This window comes from Manis pentadactyla, chromosome 5 (genome assembly GCF_030020395.1).
Source record: "Manis pentadactyla isolate mManPen7 chromosome 5, mManPen7.hap1, whole genome shotgun sequence".
In the NCBI taxonomy this organism is placed as follows: Eukaryota; Metazoa; Chordata; class Mammalia; order Pholidota; family Manidae; genus Manis; species Manis pentadactyla.
The window spans coordinates 95,864,540-95,881,607 of record NC_080023.1 but is presented as its reverse complement, the minus strand read 5'-3'; the positions used below and the strand labels follow the sequence as shown (position 1 = coordinate 95,881,607).

Here is a 17,068-nt window from a genome sequence, read left to right as displayed (position 1 = left end):
ATTGTTACATTTATGCCTTTTGGAAGACTTGGATTCCAACAAGAATGTCTTTCCTGTAGTGCTTAGGTGCAAGCTGACTTGGCAAAAATGGTGTTCTGGGATAATGCCTGAGAATTCACATCAGAGCTTTTAAATAAGTCTTGTTAGGTAGAAAGATAGGAGCAGCAGGGGAAAATGCCCACTTAGAGGGTCCCACTTGAAGGCAACAAAGGTTGCAGGGAGTTAAGTTCCTCGCCTATGGGGGACCAGGCCACACTGGTCCCAACCAGGTCCCAACGAGGCACAGTCCAACAAAACTAAGAATGCCAAACCACACTTCATCGTTATCTCATTAAAATACAATTGCAGTTTTGCCCCCTTCTTCCAACCCCACTTTTCTGTGTGCATTAAAGACGTGCACACCAAGAGGAATGGGTGTATAACTAGAACTAGCAATCAGTGACCTCACCCTGTCAATCGAAGAGGCACCTCCCAGCTAGGACCCATGAAATAGACCTCCTCTAAAAGTTCGGGGCCTCTGTCTACTGTGACGCTGCCCACTCCTCCCTTGGGGAGTATTCAAATAAAACTTTCACTCTACTTTGCTGTATTTATCTCTGCCCTTCAGTTCTTTGTTGTGGCGGGACAAGGACTGAGGAGAGCAAACTCAGCCCAGAAAGAGTCTCAAAGTACAATTTCATGAGAACTTAAGAATTCTTCAGAAACTAGGCAGTAGCTGTTCTTGCCACAGTCAGATTAGAAGTTTTGAGTCTCGAATGTTAATAGCATTATTTTGAATATTTATACTTTTAAAAATTATTTTTAATTTGCTTATAAATATGCTTATGTATAGATAATGATTTTGTTTCTGCTTCTAAGAGGATTTAAAAAGACTGACTTCCAAAACATCTTATGTTTCTAATTAGTAGCATCTTGAATGGTGACTTTGAAAACTCCTGAATGTGCTCATACTAATTTACTTAAGTCCCCTCCCATAACTTGTTAGGGTTTCAAGACATATAAGCTTAAAAAACACAAGCAATACATATTTCTTTGGACCAATGAACCTGTAGCTGCAAGTTAGATTATGCACAGTAGCAGCAGTTATAGTATGTATTTCTCTCCCCTTGAAACAATTTGAATGCACTGAAGTTCAGTGTTAACTAAAGTTCTGACCTTGCTTTACTGAATAGGACACTTCAGATGCCTCTGGGGAAAAATAGCTGGGATCAAGTCAGCTCTGCACAATCCTAAGAACTCCCAACCCAGGCCTCACTGAGCATGACCATGTGATATTCCAAACGTGACAGAGTTGCAAGAACGGTAGAAATGTAAATTTATGCAGCCACTACATTACAGAAGTTCATCAAAAATGAAAAGTAAAACTACCATAGGTCAAGCAACTGCCACTTCTGGATATTTATCTAAGGAAAATGAGAACACTAACTTGGAAAGATATATGTACTTCCATGTTCACTACAGCAGTATTTACAATAGCCAAGACATGGAAGCAATCTGTGTCCACTCACGGGTGAATGGACAAAGAAATTCACACACACACACACACACACAGGAATATTAATCAGCCATAAAAAATAATGAAATCTTGTCAACTGTGACATGGACAGATGTTGAGGGCATCATGCTAAGTGAAATATGTCAGAGAAAGATAAACACCATATGATCTCACTTATATGTGGAATCTAAAACAAAACAAAACAACCAAAGTTAAAAATAAAAATCTCATAGATACAGAGAACAGATTAGTGGTTGTCAGAGGCAGGGGGTGGGGATGGGAAAATGAGTGAAGGGGTCCAAAGGTAAAAATAAAAAATGGATTTAAAGGTTACATGATCCTGGGTGTCCAGGGTACAGCTGTCTCCTATCATTTAGGGGGCCAGGGGTCCTCCCTTCCAGGATGAGTAGGTGGTGATTAGAGCACACATCATCTTTTATAAAGCACTGCTGATAACACAGATTTAAAACTATGTACTACTAATAAAAAATTATATAAATGAATTTTAAAAGGTAGCACTATTGTTATTCATAGGGCATACAAATCATAAAATGTTCAAGTATTGGAGATGCACATGTAGGATGTAGTTAGGATACATATTTAAATGCATAAAAAAGTAGAGCCCCTTCGGAGAGGAAAGACTATGAGCAAAACGGGGAAATATTAGTTGGCAGAAAGTAAAGCATTAAAAGATGAGTTAAGTTATTATATAGGGAGGTTGTAAGGTGGTCATCTGGAAAGTTACATTAGGTCAAGTCACATAGAGACTCAACAGAATGCAAAAGGATGAACAGGTCAGAGAACTGCTTAGGAGAAGGAAGCAACAGGATTTGGTAATGTGGAATATATGTCAGGCAGGAGAGTGAATGATAACTGGTAAGATTTTGGATATTGTGAGGTAAAGTTATTGATCTGTGGCAATGTGGAAATTAGAGCAGTATACAGTGGCAGTTAAGAGCTTTGGCCCTGACGTACTGCCTGGATTTGAATTCTAACTCTGTCAATTAATACTTCGTGACCTTAGGCAATTACTGAAACTCACAATGTAACAGAGAGATAGTAAAAGCATCTGACTATGAGGTTATTTAAAGATTAATTATTTAATACATATGACTCAAACATGCATTTAGTGAACAATAGTTTAAGAAAATAAAAAACAAAAGGCACACTGTCTAGGCTGCCTGTCGGTATATCCTTAGCAGGGGATGAGGGTTGGGGGAGGAGAAGGGTGGCCCTGAAACAATGTAAATGAAATTGGTAGGAACATCAAGATATTCTAGCAGGTTATCTGTTGCATCCTGATGTAAATTATTAAATCTATGTCAACTATTTTAACTTTAAGTAGAAGTAGTTCTGGAGCTAGGCTACCTGGTTGTCAGAGGTTATGAGAATGAAATGGTTTAAACAAAATTAAAACCACTTTATGTAGGCAAAGGGTCTGTTTGCGTCTATACAGAAGATCAAAGCCTAACTGGGCTACCCCGAAAATGAACTAAGATACGATATGAAAGAGAACTTCCAACATCAGCACTCTCTGGAAGACTCATGCCAGAAGATGATCATCAAAAAACCCCAACAAAGATCCACGCACTGCTACAGCTGTAGATGCACTCATCCCACCAGCTCCTGGACTTGCCATGGGAATGAGGAAGGAGATATCTAAGCTGGCCTGTGCATACAGTAAAACAACAAATTTGACTGGATCTATACTGTTGGAACTCAACCAAGAATTAGGAGAAGTGCAAATTGTAGCGCTCCAAAATCTTACAACTACAGACTATTTACTGTTAAAAGAACATAAGGGATGTGAACATGCCCCAGGAATGGGTTGTTTTAATTTGTCTGATTTCTCTCAGACTGTTCAAGTTCAGTTGGACAATATCCACCATATCATAGATAAGTTTTCACAAATGCCTAAGGTGCCTAACTGGTTTTCTTGGTTTCACTGGAGATGGCTGGTAATTACAGATATGCTTTGGTTAGGTAACTATACTCCTATTATGTTAATGTGTGTGCGCAATTTAAGTAGTAGCTTAAAACCTATACATGCTGAAGTACTCTACGAGAAGATATGTCAAAGAAATAATCAATCTTCCCATGTTTTCTTCCGCCTGCTACTTCTATAGCTTTTCTTCTTCCTTCCTAATTACAACCCTTAAATAGAATTCGTGCCTCATATCAAATTTACCGAGTATCATAATTCTTCCAAGTGGTAAAGATACCTCAAGACAAATGCTGGGCATAGAAGCCACAGGGCATAAATATGCAAAGAAGTAAAAAGCTAACCTTTTCAAACAATAAGGCTTCCCTCTCACCAACTTCACATTTCCCTGTATGGCCCCGGAAGATGACTGGTTAGCCAGAGACGGGTAAGATTCCTCAAGGGAGGAACAACCTAAGACAGGCACAGTCGCAGGGGGGCCATCAGGTGAGAAATTGGGGATCAACAGAGGTGAGGCTTAGAACCTCACCCCCCCTGTTCTGAGAGAAATCTTCTGCATACGTGGGTGTTTTATTGCCCTTGTCTAGCTTGGATTAACACATAGTCTACAGGCACACACCTGATCATCTACATTTGCTCTCTTACAACACTAAACTATGTTTTCTACCTATACCTTGTATCTACCTACCACTTCAGCATTTTATTAAAAATAATAATAATAAAGAGAGAAATGTGGTATCCACATATAAATCAAGTATAAAAACCAAATGAGTATTCATATTTGAACTGACTGTTTATAGTTCATAATGCATGAGCAAAACCGAAAGTTTCTGTGATCACTGCCCTTGTACTGTTCACTATGTAACTTATTCATTATGTAAGAATTTGTTCTACAAGTAAGAACTTGTTTGTTATGCCTCAGAAGATTGGAGACTGACGAAAATTAGGCTTGGGGTGGATTAATGATTGTACATTGAGCATTGACTCCCCTATATAGAATTTTATTGTCGTTAACAACCATTTGATCAATAAATATGAGAGATGCCCTCACAAAAAAAAAAAAAAAAAAAAAGGACAGACTTCCAATGGTAAAATAAATAAGTAACCGGGATGTAATGTATAGCATAAGGAATATAGTCAAGATATTGTAACAGCTTGGTAGGGTGATAGCTGGAACCTAGAATTATGTATATAAATGTTTTATCACTGTGTTGTACACTTGAAACTAATGTAATGTAATACTGTGCGTCAACTACCCTTCAATAAAAAATAATTATTAAAAAGAAAAAAAAATTAAAACCACTTTAGAATAACTAAAAAGAAAAAAATACTAAAATTAAATACTAAATATTTTTTAAAAAAAGAAAACAATTTGTAGCTGTGTGGTGAGTTAGTGAAGTACCATATGGCTGAACCTTTTTGATTACAGAAAATGAATATGATACAAGTATTTTACCTTGGTTTTTGCGTTGACATTTGCTCCCTGCTTCAGAAGAAAGTTGACCATTTTCACATTTCCGTAGTGACACGCCACAATTAAAGGAGTGTAACCAAGCTATAAATACAATAATAATAATAATAATAAATGAATAACTACTCTAATGGTTAATTCTCAAGAGGGGGGCATTAGATAGAATTTCAGTTGTGGGTTGGTGGGTAGAAATTCTATTTGATTATACAAACTTTACTTAGTAGATTCTATATGTGTCCTTTGGATACAAATATGGATAGGAGTAGATCTCTGAACATAAGGAATTTAACACCATCAAAGGAGATCAGATGTGTATGTGACTTAATCTGACAAAGGGCTAAGAGGGAGGCAGGAATCATAGGATCTGAAAACAGGGAAGTGAGACTGAGTCTCATAGGAGGATCTGGAAGAGAACCATGAAAATGTAGCTAAAGTGGGCTTGAATAATTTATGGCATAGAGAGGGGAAAATCTTTTCAAGATCAGGGGCATGGAGACAAACAAGTAAACAGCAAGTCATCTTGACTAGCTGAAGCAATAAGGGAGAGAGAGTATGTAAGCCCATAAAATTAGAATCTTTCTGTAAAGGCTCCTGGTACTATGCTATACACTTGGACTTGATTCCAGCAATATGAAGAACCATTATAGATTTGTCAGCAGGAGAGAATCATAATTTAGAATGGACTTCGAAGGAGGAAGACTTGGCCTTGGGGTGACCCAAATGGGGCTAATGGGAATCAACGGAGTCAATGACACTGACAGTGATTCACTTTACCTTAGTGTGAGCATCCTGGTCAGCCCCATGCTTGGTAAGAATATCAGCAACATTCACTTTATCTTCCTGGGCTGCAAGGTGTAAGGATGTAAGCCCACTCTATAGAGAGAATGGAAGCAAAGGGGTACATTTAAAAAATAAAATAAATCGCATCACCTATAATATCACTTATTGGAGAGATATAAGAAAATTCATACCCTCTCCCTAGAAACTCCATCTTTTGATATCTAAGGCAAACCCTCCAATTTAATATGACTTTCGGTCCCAGACAAATACTCAAAGTTAGTCAACACTTCCAGCAAATTACATTTTCTGTATTGGGTACTTACATTGTGATGTGAGACTTTAAAATAACTCAGCTAATCAGCCTCCAAGCAACATTCATTTCAAACCCATCTATGCCTCCTGTTAAATCTCTTTATTCACTTAAATAATTGACCCGCCAACTACTACTTCTATTTTATAACCATACCAGTAACCTGTATTTTCATCAATGAAATATCACATCAATGTAAAAAGATGTACAGAGTTGTAGGAAATGAGTACAGAACAATTTTCTCCAGCACCCAAAGTTTGTATATATTTTGGGGGTTCCTCTAAATGCTAAATAAAAAGTGAGCCCCATCATTATATATAATACCATAAACTTGATTTTTCTATGTAAAATGCTTGGCATATATACATCAATTAATAATTCTGATTAATTGAATATGCAAGTAAAGTACAGTTAAGAATTAATAAAAGATGAAAAGGTACAGAAAAGAGGGAGAAGTGGTTTATTCAGTCAATGCCACAATCCGGCAGCCTCAGTACATGAGCAAGTAGCTTCCATCAAGCAAAATCAAAATTTAAAGAATGTCTTTAAAAATCTAAAACATTTGCATGTTTAACACATGTTTTTTTGAGTATCTTTCATATACCAGGAAGTGTTCTAGGTGCTTGAATATATCAGTGACCAAATGTTTCTGCCCTTATAGAGCTTATATTCCAGCTAACAGTATATTCACACCATATGATTCTCTCCCCCTACTATTATTCAACAACCTAGATGTATCCTCTTCCTGTATACCTTGCAGCGGTAGCCTAGCTTACTTGTGCTCAGAGTTGGTACCTCCTTCCCCCAGTTCACATCCAGTTAAAACCGGCAAGCCCTCCATGATTTTGCAGGTCTGCTGTCCTACAGTCAGGTTAGCTTGAAAAGGCTAAGCCTTGTTCTTCAAAATTTTTGATCTCTAGCCATGGTGTTACTTCTAGAAACTGAAAAGTCCTCTGACCTTTAACAAATGTAAGTGATATCTATAGAGAGAAAAACATTCTCCAATAAGAAAAAGAGCTTTTTATTTAAGTACTTGGGGCTTTTTAATCCTTAGAATTGTGGCTGGGCTCAGTTTTGAGTTTCATGAACCATCAGGATGAGACAAAAGGTATACCCTTTTGCATCAAAATGTCATCACTTCTAAACAAACAGTATATAGTACTAAATTATAAATGATACAAATAGTTAGAGAAAACAGAAGATTCTCTCCCTCATCTTGACTTTCTCCATATTAAATTAGCAAACATAAAATTATTTCTCTTTAGGACTAGAGGTTACCAAAGGGAAGGGGTTTGGAAGGATGGGTCTGGTGGGAGGGAGGGAGAAGGGAATTAAAGGGTATTATAATTCACAATCACAGTATAGATAGGTCACAGGAAGGCAGTGCAGCACACAGAAGACAAGTAATGACTCTATAGCATCTTATTATGCTAATAGACAGTGACTACAATGAGGGGGCACTTGATAATATGGGTGAGGGTTGAAACCACAATATTGCTCATGTGAAACCTTCATAAGATTGTATATCAATGATACCTTAATTAAAAAAAAAAGACATGAATTCCTTAATATGGTGCACTGAGGACACAAAATCACTTTGTGGTCTTCTTGCCCAAAGTGTGTAACCTCATTTTAATCATAAGAAAATATCAGACAAACATAAATTGGTGGACATACTACAAAATCACTGACCAGTACTCTAAACTATCATTGTCATGGAAGATAAGGAAAGACAGTGGAACTGTCACAGACTAGAAGTCACTAAGGAGAAATGACTCAACGCTATGTGAAATCCTGAAAAAGGACATCAGTGAAAACATTGCTGAAACTCCAGTAGGTTTTGTACTTTGCGTAATAGTATTATACATATAAGGTTAATTTCCTGGTTTTAATCACTGTGCTTTGGGTGATGTAAGATGTCAGAATTAGATGAAGCTGAGTGAAAAATAGTTGGGAACTTTCTGAACTATTTTTCTAACTTTTCTGTAAGTCTAAAATTGGTTAAAAATAAAAATGTTTTTTTTAAAAATATATTTCTCTTTATAGAGACAACTAACTGGTCTTTTAAAAATGTTATTGAATGGATCACTAAATAAAGTGGTCATTAAAATATCTCAAAGACATTTTTAATGGCATCTCAAATGTATATGCTGTTTTCTGCTATTTGCAGAATGGGTTTTCTACAACATAAGATTGCAAACTAACAACCAGTATGAAAATCCTCTACAGTTTATTATGTAACTTGCATTCCTAAATCAAATCATTATAAGCCATTCTATAAATCAAGAAAATAGAAGATGTTGAAGGAGTTCTTTTTTAAAAAAATAATTTATTTTCTAAGATGCACTGGTGGACTCTACAATTGGTTTTATTTTATTATTACATGGTGATTGGATAAGAACTGTAATGTTTTTATATTATAGTTGTTACTGAGAAATAATCATTTGGACAGTATGACTATTGATTTCTCTTGGTTTCCAATTGGAAAAGAATATATGTACTTTTCAAAAGCAGTGGGAAAGTCTATTACTGGTTTTGCTTATTACCTGAGCTACTTTTATAGTTGCATTATCTTGTTACAATACCAACCAAAAGGCAATTTATATATAGATCCTATATATTGTGTTATTATTGATATATGTCTGAACATATTTGCTGAAGTTTTATCCTAGTGACAAATACATCATGCCTTTATGTTCAAGACATTACACAAATCTTACATTGAAATCATTGTTATAAAGATAACATAATCACTTGGTGGTTCAAAATTAAAGATTTTTCTCCATTGCTAAGTGTGTGACTCAAAAATACTCATTAACTATTTTGCTGGTTGACTGCTAAAAATCTCTCAAAGGTAGTAATAAGTTTAGAAGAATGCTATCAAGGAGGAATAATGAACTGCTTACAGATATGTATGTACCATTTTTATGAATGAAAGTTAACACCATCAGAAGCATTGCATGATCAGTTTCATGAAATGTTTAAAATTTTCATTCTACTCAAAATTTTGCTGGATTTCCTTATGGAATTCTTGTGTTTATTTTCAAACAAAGATTTATTTTTAAAGGACAACAAACACATAATACCTCCTTTATATATTGATGTTAAATGAAATATTCTACCATTGGTTTCATAGTAAGAATATCCCCATTAGCATAAACGACACCTGAACGGCATGATTTCAATGGCCACAAAGAGATTCATGCCCCAGACTTTAATGATTGTCTGACTGACACACTGAATTTCACCATGAGGCTTCTTCATGTTCATTCTTGTTAAAATGCAAATATCTTTTGGAGGGCTAACTCTATAATTAGCACTCACCATACTTTAAAAAAGGATTATGAGGACTGTGACAGAGAACAGAGATGTGTATAAGGGCAAGTGATGCACTGGAATGCTGAGTTATAACAAAGACACAGAATAGTGCCCTAGAGGCATTCAAGACAACCTTTTTCATAGCTCTTCTGAAAGGACATATGCTATACAAACTATTTACAAGTGTTATTAAGGCTAATTTACAATTGAGTCCCCAAAAGCATTAATTAACTCAAAGTGAGCTATAGAAAACACAGTATTTGTGTATTTGTGGAAAATTCTAAAAAACTTAACTAGATCCACACTAGACAATACCATGTGTTATGAAAATCAGAGAACTAACTGTTGAGATAACTTATGAATATACGGTCCAATTTTTCACTTCTCAGCAGTTGGCTCCAGTGGAGTATATATAAGTGCAAAATAGATAGATATAGATTAGACAGATGATAGAGCTATGGATATATATGGAGAGAGAAAGAGATATATGCATAGACATGTACTTGTAAAAATATAAATATTCTTGTATTTGAATAATGTCTTTTTCCCCTATATTGCTGTTACTCTATTATAGTTAATATGCTTGTTCACAAAGGCCACTCTCTGCAGAAAGGCTGAAATGACTGAGGTGCTTTATTAAAAACACCAATTCTCCACACCCCACCACAACTGCCCAAGCTAGGCTGACATTGGCCAAAAAACTGTATTTTACTGAGTTCTGTCCTCCCACCCAAAGGGGCCTCTGATGTTAGAGAAAGAGTTGGGTAGCAAGCACAGACCAACAGGTTAGAAACAGATGTCTGGGCCAGACCCCAGATGGAACCGTCACCTCTCTCTCTCTCCCTCACTCTCTCTGGAATTTGGGATGAAGACTAGCAGGTACCACAGCAATCTGGACTGACTGCCTGAAATGCAGTGATGTTAATTCTTGGGAACTATAAGGTAGTCTGTTTGGTCACATACACAGAGAAGCAGAGAAAACAGATCTACAGTCTGCAGAGACAGGTAAATGAAACTGACTGGCGGGTAAAGTCAAGATGCAAAAATGTGCAGCACAGGCAGGGAAACTGTGGACCCCGCTCCTTGCTTCCTTGTGGCTTTCCAGCCCTTCATAAGGTTTGACTCCTTTGCTCTCCTTGAGTTCTGTAAGATGTCTCGCATCCTCTGAAAAGTTCCCCTTTGTGTTCCACGTTGCTTTTGATTGGTTTCTGTTGACATTTATCCAAAAGACTCTTTACTAAAGCAAGAGGCAAAACCAGAATACCTTGGTGGACATGTGGATATTGGCCCCCTTATCCAGAAGCAAGGTGACCATATCCGTGTGCCCCTCCTGTGAGGCCAGGTGGAGTGGCGTCACTCCCTGCTTTGTCACGATGTTCGTCTCTGCGCCATAGTTGAGGAGAGTGGAAGCTATCTGCATTTGATTCTTCTTGGCAGCAATGTGTAAAGGAGTATAGCCATTCTAAAAAAAGTAAGTAAAATATATATACAGTAAGCTTAGCAATTGCCCTAATACATCTTTCTGAATAAGAATCTTTAATCAACAGAAAAGTTCAAAGTGACACACATATATATAGTAAACTTAGCAATTGCCCTAATGTATATCTCTGAAGGAAGTAATCTTTCATCCACAGAAAAGTTAAAAGTGAGTTTATAGCAAACTCAAATTCTTACCCATCACAAGTTTCTATCCAACAATACCCGATTCTCTGTAACCAGTGTCACAAGGCACCCCTTCTACTGAAAGATAGGATGCAAAAGCCCCGAACTTTAAAATCTCCCCATTATAATAGCGGTTCTCTCCTAAAGAGCAACAAAAAATAAGCCAAGTTCCTCTTCTACATAACTGTCCCTTAGATACCTAGAGATGGTTTTCGTATCTCTCTTTAGTTTTCTCATTTTCAGGATGAACTTCCCCACCCCTTCAACTATCCCTATAGAAGCCCCTTTTCTAGACCTCCATCCATGAAGAATGACCTGCTTTGGATTGAGTCTAGTCTGTCAGCATGGCTCTTGAATTGTGCTACCTGGACCTGAATGCTGTACTTTACATATGGTTTTAATGGTACAGAATGAAATGGAATTATTTCTGTGACCATGTTATAACACACCTACTAAACTGCTTCTGGTTGGACAGTACTTTTACTCATTCAGTAACTATTTTAGTAAGTACTGGACATATGCCATGTGGCATGCCAGATGTAGGGATACAAAGTGGGCAAGACATGATCCCTGCTTTAAAGGGTTGCATTCCAGTAGAAAAGATATTCAACAACAAAACTGGCTTATGTTAACTGCGTGTTAAGTTAAAATCCCGGATCTCCCCTTCAACTTTACAACTGCTGACTCAAAAGTAGAAATATGAGGCTAACTAATTTTATATGGGAGTTTGTAGAAAGGACGAGAGGAACTCATACTTTGCTTACGAGAGCCAAACGTTACACCCCATTCGCCCAAACAGAAATCTTTGGAAGAAGTGTAAGTCTAGAACCTATACTGTTTCCTTTCTTTATCAAGTGTGGAAGACTTTTCCATGAAAGATGTATGATAGAAATTAAAAATAGTGGTTTTGCCATTAAATGTGACATGCTAAAAGGGAAGACAGCATAATGATTAGGTTCTTCCTTTGGGGTGGCCAGAAGAAGTAATTTTAGGTCATGTTATTTCCTGAAGTCTAACTGCAAAGTGTACCAAAAAAAAGTAGTTTTGACAATTTAAATGTCTTTATGTGCTGTGATCAAATCTTGACCTTCAAATGGCCCTACATTTTCTATCTACCTTGTCTCCATTTCTCCAAGCAAAAATAAGCATCTTTCAGTTCAGGTAAGTGACAGTTCTCTTTAAGCTGCTTTGGAAATTCAGCAGCTCTCTTTGGAAGCCTTTTCAGTCTGATCACAGGTCCTGGATGCTTCAGGTGCTATGTAACATTGTGCCTGGACCACAGGCTCTATTGAATAAAAGGGCACCTTAGATTTTTGTGGATCCTTCAAGTTTAGGGATTCTTTGTTTTGTTTTATTTTGTTTGCTACAGTGTGTTTCCTTTAGTCCCAACTTCCCCCATTCCTGCAGCACAGTCTCTGCCAAGGTCAGGTAAAAGGAGGTTTTAACAAAACATCATAAGAGATCATCAAAGAGAGAGTCAATTTTGGTAATATAACCAAAAAAAAAAAAAACCAATAAAATGAAGCAAAGGCTCTGGACTCTGACAGAAAGAATCAAAGAGGTTCTAGGGTCCGAGGGATTGTGTGTGATGGGGGTGGGGTGGGGGTAGTATAGTGAAGGGAGAGTCAAAAGTGGAAATAGGGATGGGGGTCCAACCAACTGCAAGCATCTTGGAGCGGCCCCAGAGTTGAAGGACTCATGCTTATCAACAGGCTGGGGCACGTGAATGGAAGACACTAGGGGAGTCTCTTGAATACCTAGCCTACTGCAGGCTCTGGAGTTGAGGACTTCTGTGTCTTGTCTTCTGGACTCTGTGGGTGTCTAAGAGTAAGGACCAGACGCTATAGAGATAGAGGTCAAGGCTACACTTGTCTCTTTAGGAAGATCATAGACATTATTTTAATTTGGGTCTTCTCTCCAAAGTAGATTGAGAGTTTCTTATAGGAAGTGAATATGCTTTTTTATAATTTTACTATAATCCCTCCTTTATACGTAGAAAGACTTCAAATAAAGTGTTGTATTGGATATTGATGAACTCTTTTATTATCAACATTGAGAACAGTCAAACTGGAAAGAAAATGAAAAAAATACTGGCATGTTAAGTGAGCAGGTATTTTTCATTCCATTGAAATAGCTCCTTGGTCTTCATTCTTTCCTCTAAATTTATTCAGAACCCACATAATACTGTATAATAAGCATCAGGGATATGCAAATGATCAAGACAAGATTACTGTCCTCAAGTAGTTTATATCTAATGGGAAGAAAGACATAAAATAAATGCAGATTACAGAGAAAAGGGTGTAAAGGAATAAGAATGGTATGCATGATTACAAAAATTTGTCCTCTTTTAAGTTTAAATATGTTAGTATAAGCTGTGTATTTGTACCAATAAAATATGCATTATATACATACATGCAGGCATGTGTACAGACATATATATATTATTTTACTGTATATAATCTGTTTATATACAAAATACATAGTACTATACAGAATATACTTTTATATACAATATCTCATTATGTTAGTATAATATGTGTAACTTAGACATGTGAGTATATACGTATGTATTATAAAATAGAAGTGGAGTGATTCTCTCACCACTGTTTTGGGACACAGTGGACCTCCTGGTTAAGAGTGCTGCCTCTAAAGTCAGATTGCCTGAGGTCAAATCTTAGCTCTAGCACTTATTAGTCATGTGATTTTGGACAAACAAATTAACCCATTTAAATCTTATTTCCTCATGTGTAGAATAGAAATGATTATATTATTAAGTGAAATATTGCATATAAAGTGCTAAGCACTGTGTTAGGCACATAAATGCTAATTGTTATTTTATTATATCATCTAATGTAGCATGAATATTTTGCCACCACAATAGTTTTCCTTCTTAAATAAACCCTAATATGTTTTCAATATGTCTGTTGGATGAATAAATGAAAGATGCACTGATGACTTTATGTATTATACAACATTCATGTCTATTTTTGTGTAATAAAGGGGCAAACAAAATGGTGGGAAACACTCTGCCCACAGGTACAAGCCTAAGGCACAGCTGTATTAGGAGTTGGTGCTACATATACACCAAAAGGCATGCCTACCTAAGGAACTTAAAAAGATGTATCCTATAGTTAGCATGGATGAAACATATAAAAAATAAAGGAACAGAGTCTTGCATATAGCACAGTGAAGAATTTGAAGTCTGAGGAATGAGCAAATAAAAGGGTGTATTATATCATGACTTCCATTTCCTGGAGAGAAGGAAAAACCTAACTACACTACTGTGTTTAATTTCTCAAAATGCATAGTTAAGTCTCTCAAACACTGAGCATTGGCAAGAACCATCATCTCTACTGGTTCATGAGCACATCCCCTCACTATTTGCTAACTTTTAAAAAAATCTTCAAATACTTTGTGCAAGCAAGTTGTAAAAACACCAAAAAAAAAAAAGTTAATACCAGAAGGTACTTCTTGCAGTTATACCATATCATGTGTTTTAAAAACGATTCCCATGTGCTGTGAAATTACACACCGTGTCTGTAAGTCCTTTTCTGTGGTCCTCACCTTGGCCGTGGCGTGAGGGGAAGCACCCTTCTCCAGTAACAGCAGCGCCACCTTCTGGTTGTCATAATGAGCAGCAACATGGAGCGGGGTAAGGCCATTCTGCAACGGTGTGTTTAAGCTTCAGCATTAATGAATTAGCGTTAGCTGCCCTGAAGCTACCAGGATATATGGAAACTGGTATCGATTAAGTCCATGTTAATTAATTAATATAGCCAATAGAAAAAAAAAATCAAAATAAATACCTAATGATTTTCGTATTAGAAACTTAACTAAAATTAAAAATTGGGCATCTTGATGTCCACCATAAATAAACGTCTAAAATGCTACCTAAGAATTACTACGTTAACACTACAGGATTCTTCATATTGAGACGCTCTGAGCCCTGCTGTGCCAAGAACACACATTTGAGGCACAACTCCTGCCTTCTAAATCGGTATCTGGACAGATCCCAGGCATCACCATCATGACTACTTACCATAGTTTCATCAGTTGCATTCATATTCCTTTCATAAGAGTGAGAAAAATACCTTGAAATTCAGATCTCCAAAGCCTTCAACTTGACTGAGTTATATAACAAGGCGTATTACTGAAAACTTTTACCTTCCCGGCAGAATCTGCGGCAGCACGACGTTGCAAGAGAAGTTTTGCCACATCCAGGCTTCCATACTTGGCGGCTACGTGCAGAGGAGTGAAACCCTTCTGAAAATGTGAAGAACAGAAGTAAAACAGTATTTTTGTGACTCCTAATAAAATCTTTTTTGCTTATTAACATATTAAGCAAATTATGTTGATTCTCCTTTCGGGAAGAATACTGGAAGCATTAAATCTGTCACCATAAACGGAGTAGGATAAAGACTGATATTAAACATTCAAGAGTTTGGCTTGATAGAACAAAAGAAATTTTATTTTAAGTGTTTGGTGACTGACTTTCCCTTTATATTTAGACCTGGAATTTATCAAAGCACTGGTGTCATTAAAATGGTTCCAATTTGTGAGTGGAAAAAAAAAGCCAGTCTTGTTCTTGCCTCTAAAATTAATAGGATTGAGACAATCATTGCCTTTTCTCCAATTCTTCATTTTCTTTCTATGCATTTTATAATACCTGAATTCCAAATTTATGCATTTAAATTTTAGGTTATTTCAGCAACCACAGTAAAAAAAAAAAAATAAAGTGAATCAGTTGATTTGTATTTTATGCAGAAATAGCAAGTTAATGGTTGAAACGAGCAAAAAGTGTTCACCATTAGAAGGCATCTCCCATCCTTTATCCCCTTTCCCAGGAGACCCGCACTGTAAAAAGCCCGATTCCTTTTGCACAATACACTCTACTTCCGGCATTATGTTGAGCAGATTAACACCAGACTTTTAAACACAGTGCAGCTTTAAAGCTTTTTAAAAAGACTGCTTTGCTAACACGTTTACATGTATAGATTCAATCTTGTGCGCCTAATGCCATCCTATGTAATTAACAGTGTGTTACGAATAGAGCCATGTCCCTGGACTCAGTTCTCAAGGATGGCACAGTTCGTACACCGTGATCTCAAATCCATCCTCTTGGCCAGACAGTCAAACCACATGCTCTTCTGGTGCTACGGAGGGACTGGGAGAACTCTGAAGCTGACCAGGGCCTGTAAGACACACACAGCAAAATGCCTGGCTCAGGTGGTGTAAGGTACGGCTTATCCCTGGGACCGTTTAAGCATATCCTTTCACAGTGTCATCACACAAATTACTGTGAACTGAGATGTCGTTTTTCTTTTGCTTCTTTTTGAACATTTGGTACTAATAGGTCATTGGAGAAGAGTGCTCTTCCACTTTTCCCAACTGTGGGGCAAGTACAAGAGTATATTCTCCTTCCTGCATTAGTCCATTTAAACAACATTTGTTGTTAATGTTCCTGTCCCTCCATGCAGTGCACACAATGACTGGGGGACACAGGATGAAGTGGAATTCTTTGAGACAAATTATGTGGTGAGGAAGAAAAAATAAACTTCTCTCCTCAAAATCCTGCTGGAATAGTGATCCATCCCCTTTATAAATTTGGAAACTATTATTAGACAAAACTACATAGAATCTTACTGGAGAATTGCAAAGCAGAGGTTGGAAAACATCTCTTGAGTCACACATCTTCCTTCTTCCCCTATGTTAATCCCATCAGGATTTCATTTACCCTCTGATATTTATAAACACTTAAATAGCTTTAATGATGATGAGTCAACCACTCTGGAACCCCAGTCAGTTCCACTGTTGAACTGCTCTGTTAATAGTTTCTTCCATTTAACTGCCCTAATTTACTATTGCTTTAGATATACTTTTTTAAATCCTATAAATCTTTAGAAGAGTCTATGTTTCATTCTCTGTTTCTAGGTTTTATATATCTGGATTTCATTTATCATCATCTGATGAGACAATCACCTAGTCTCTCTTGGGTTATTATTATTATTACTATTATTTTATGTTTATTGCTTAGCTGATGATTTAAAAAACTGATTTTTAAAATCCTTTCAACTCTTCAGATTTTAGCAT

The 17,068-nt window shown here is 36.8% G+C and overlaps 1 protein-coding gene across 24 annotated transcripts in view; it reads right to left on the bottom strand.

Moving 5' to 3' along the window:
- ANK2 (ankyrin 2) overlaps window positions 1-17,068 on the bottom strand; it is a 323,577-nt gene that overhangs the window by 79,886 nt on the left and 226,623 nt on the right. For 21 of the 24 annotated variants that reach the window (XM_036920818.2, XM_036920824.2, XM_057502564.1 and 18 more), the window contains 5 exons: window positions 15,143-15,241; window positions 14,543-14,641; window positions 10,581-10,778; window positions 5,683-5,781; window positions 4,894-4,992 (listed from right to left, as the gene is read on the bottom strand). In XM_036920818.2, coding sequence (XP_036776713.2) covers window positions 4,894-4,992; window positions 5,683-5,781; window positions 10,581-10,778; window positions 14,543-14,641; window positions 15,143-15,241 — 594 coding nt within the window. The remainder of the gene's footprint in view (window positions 1-4,893; window positions 4,993-5,682; window positions 5,782-10,580; window positions 10,779-14,542; window positions 14,642-15,142; window positions 15,242-17,068) is intronic. The other 3 variants (XM_036920821.2, XM_036920826.2, XM_036920829.2) reach the window with 1 other exon arrangement.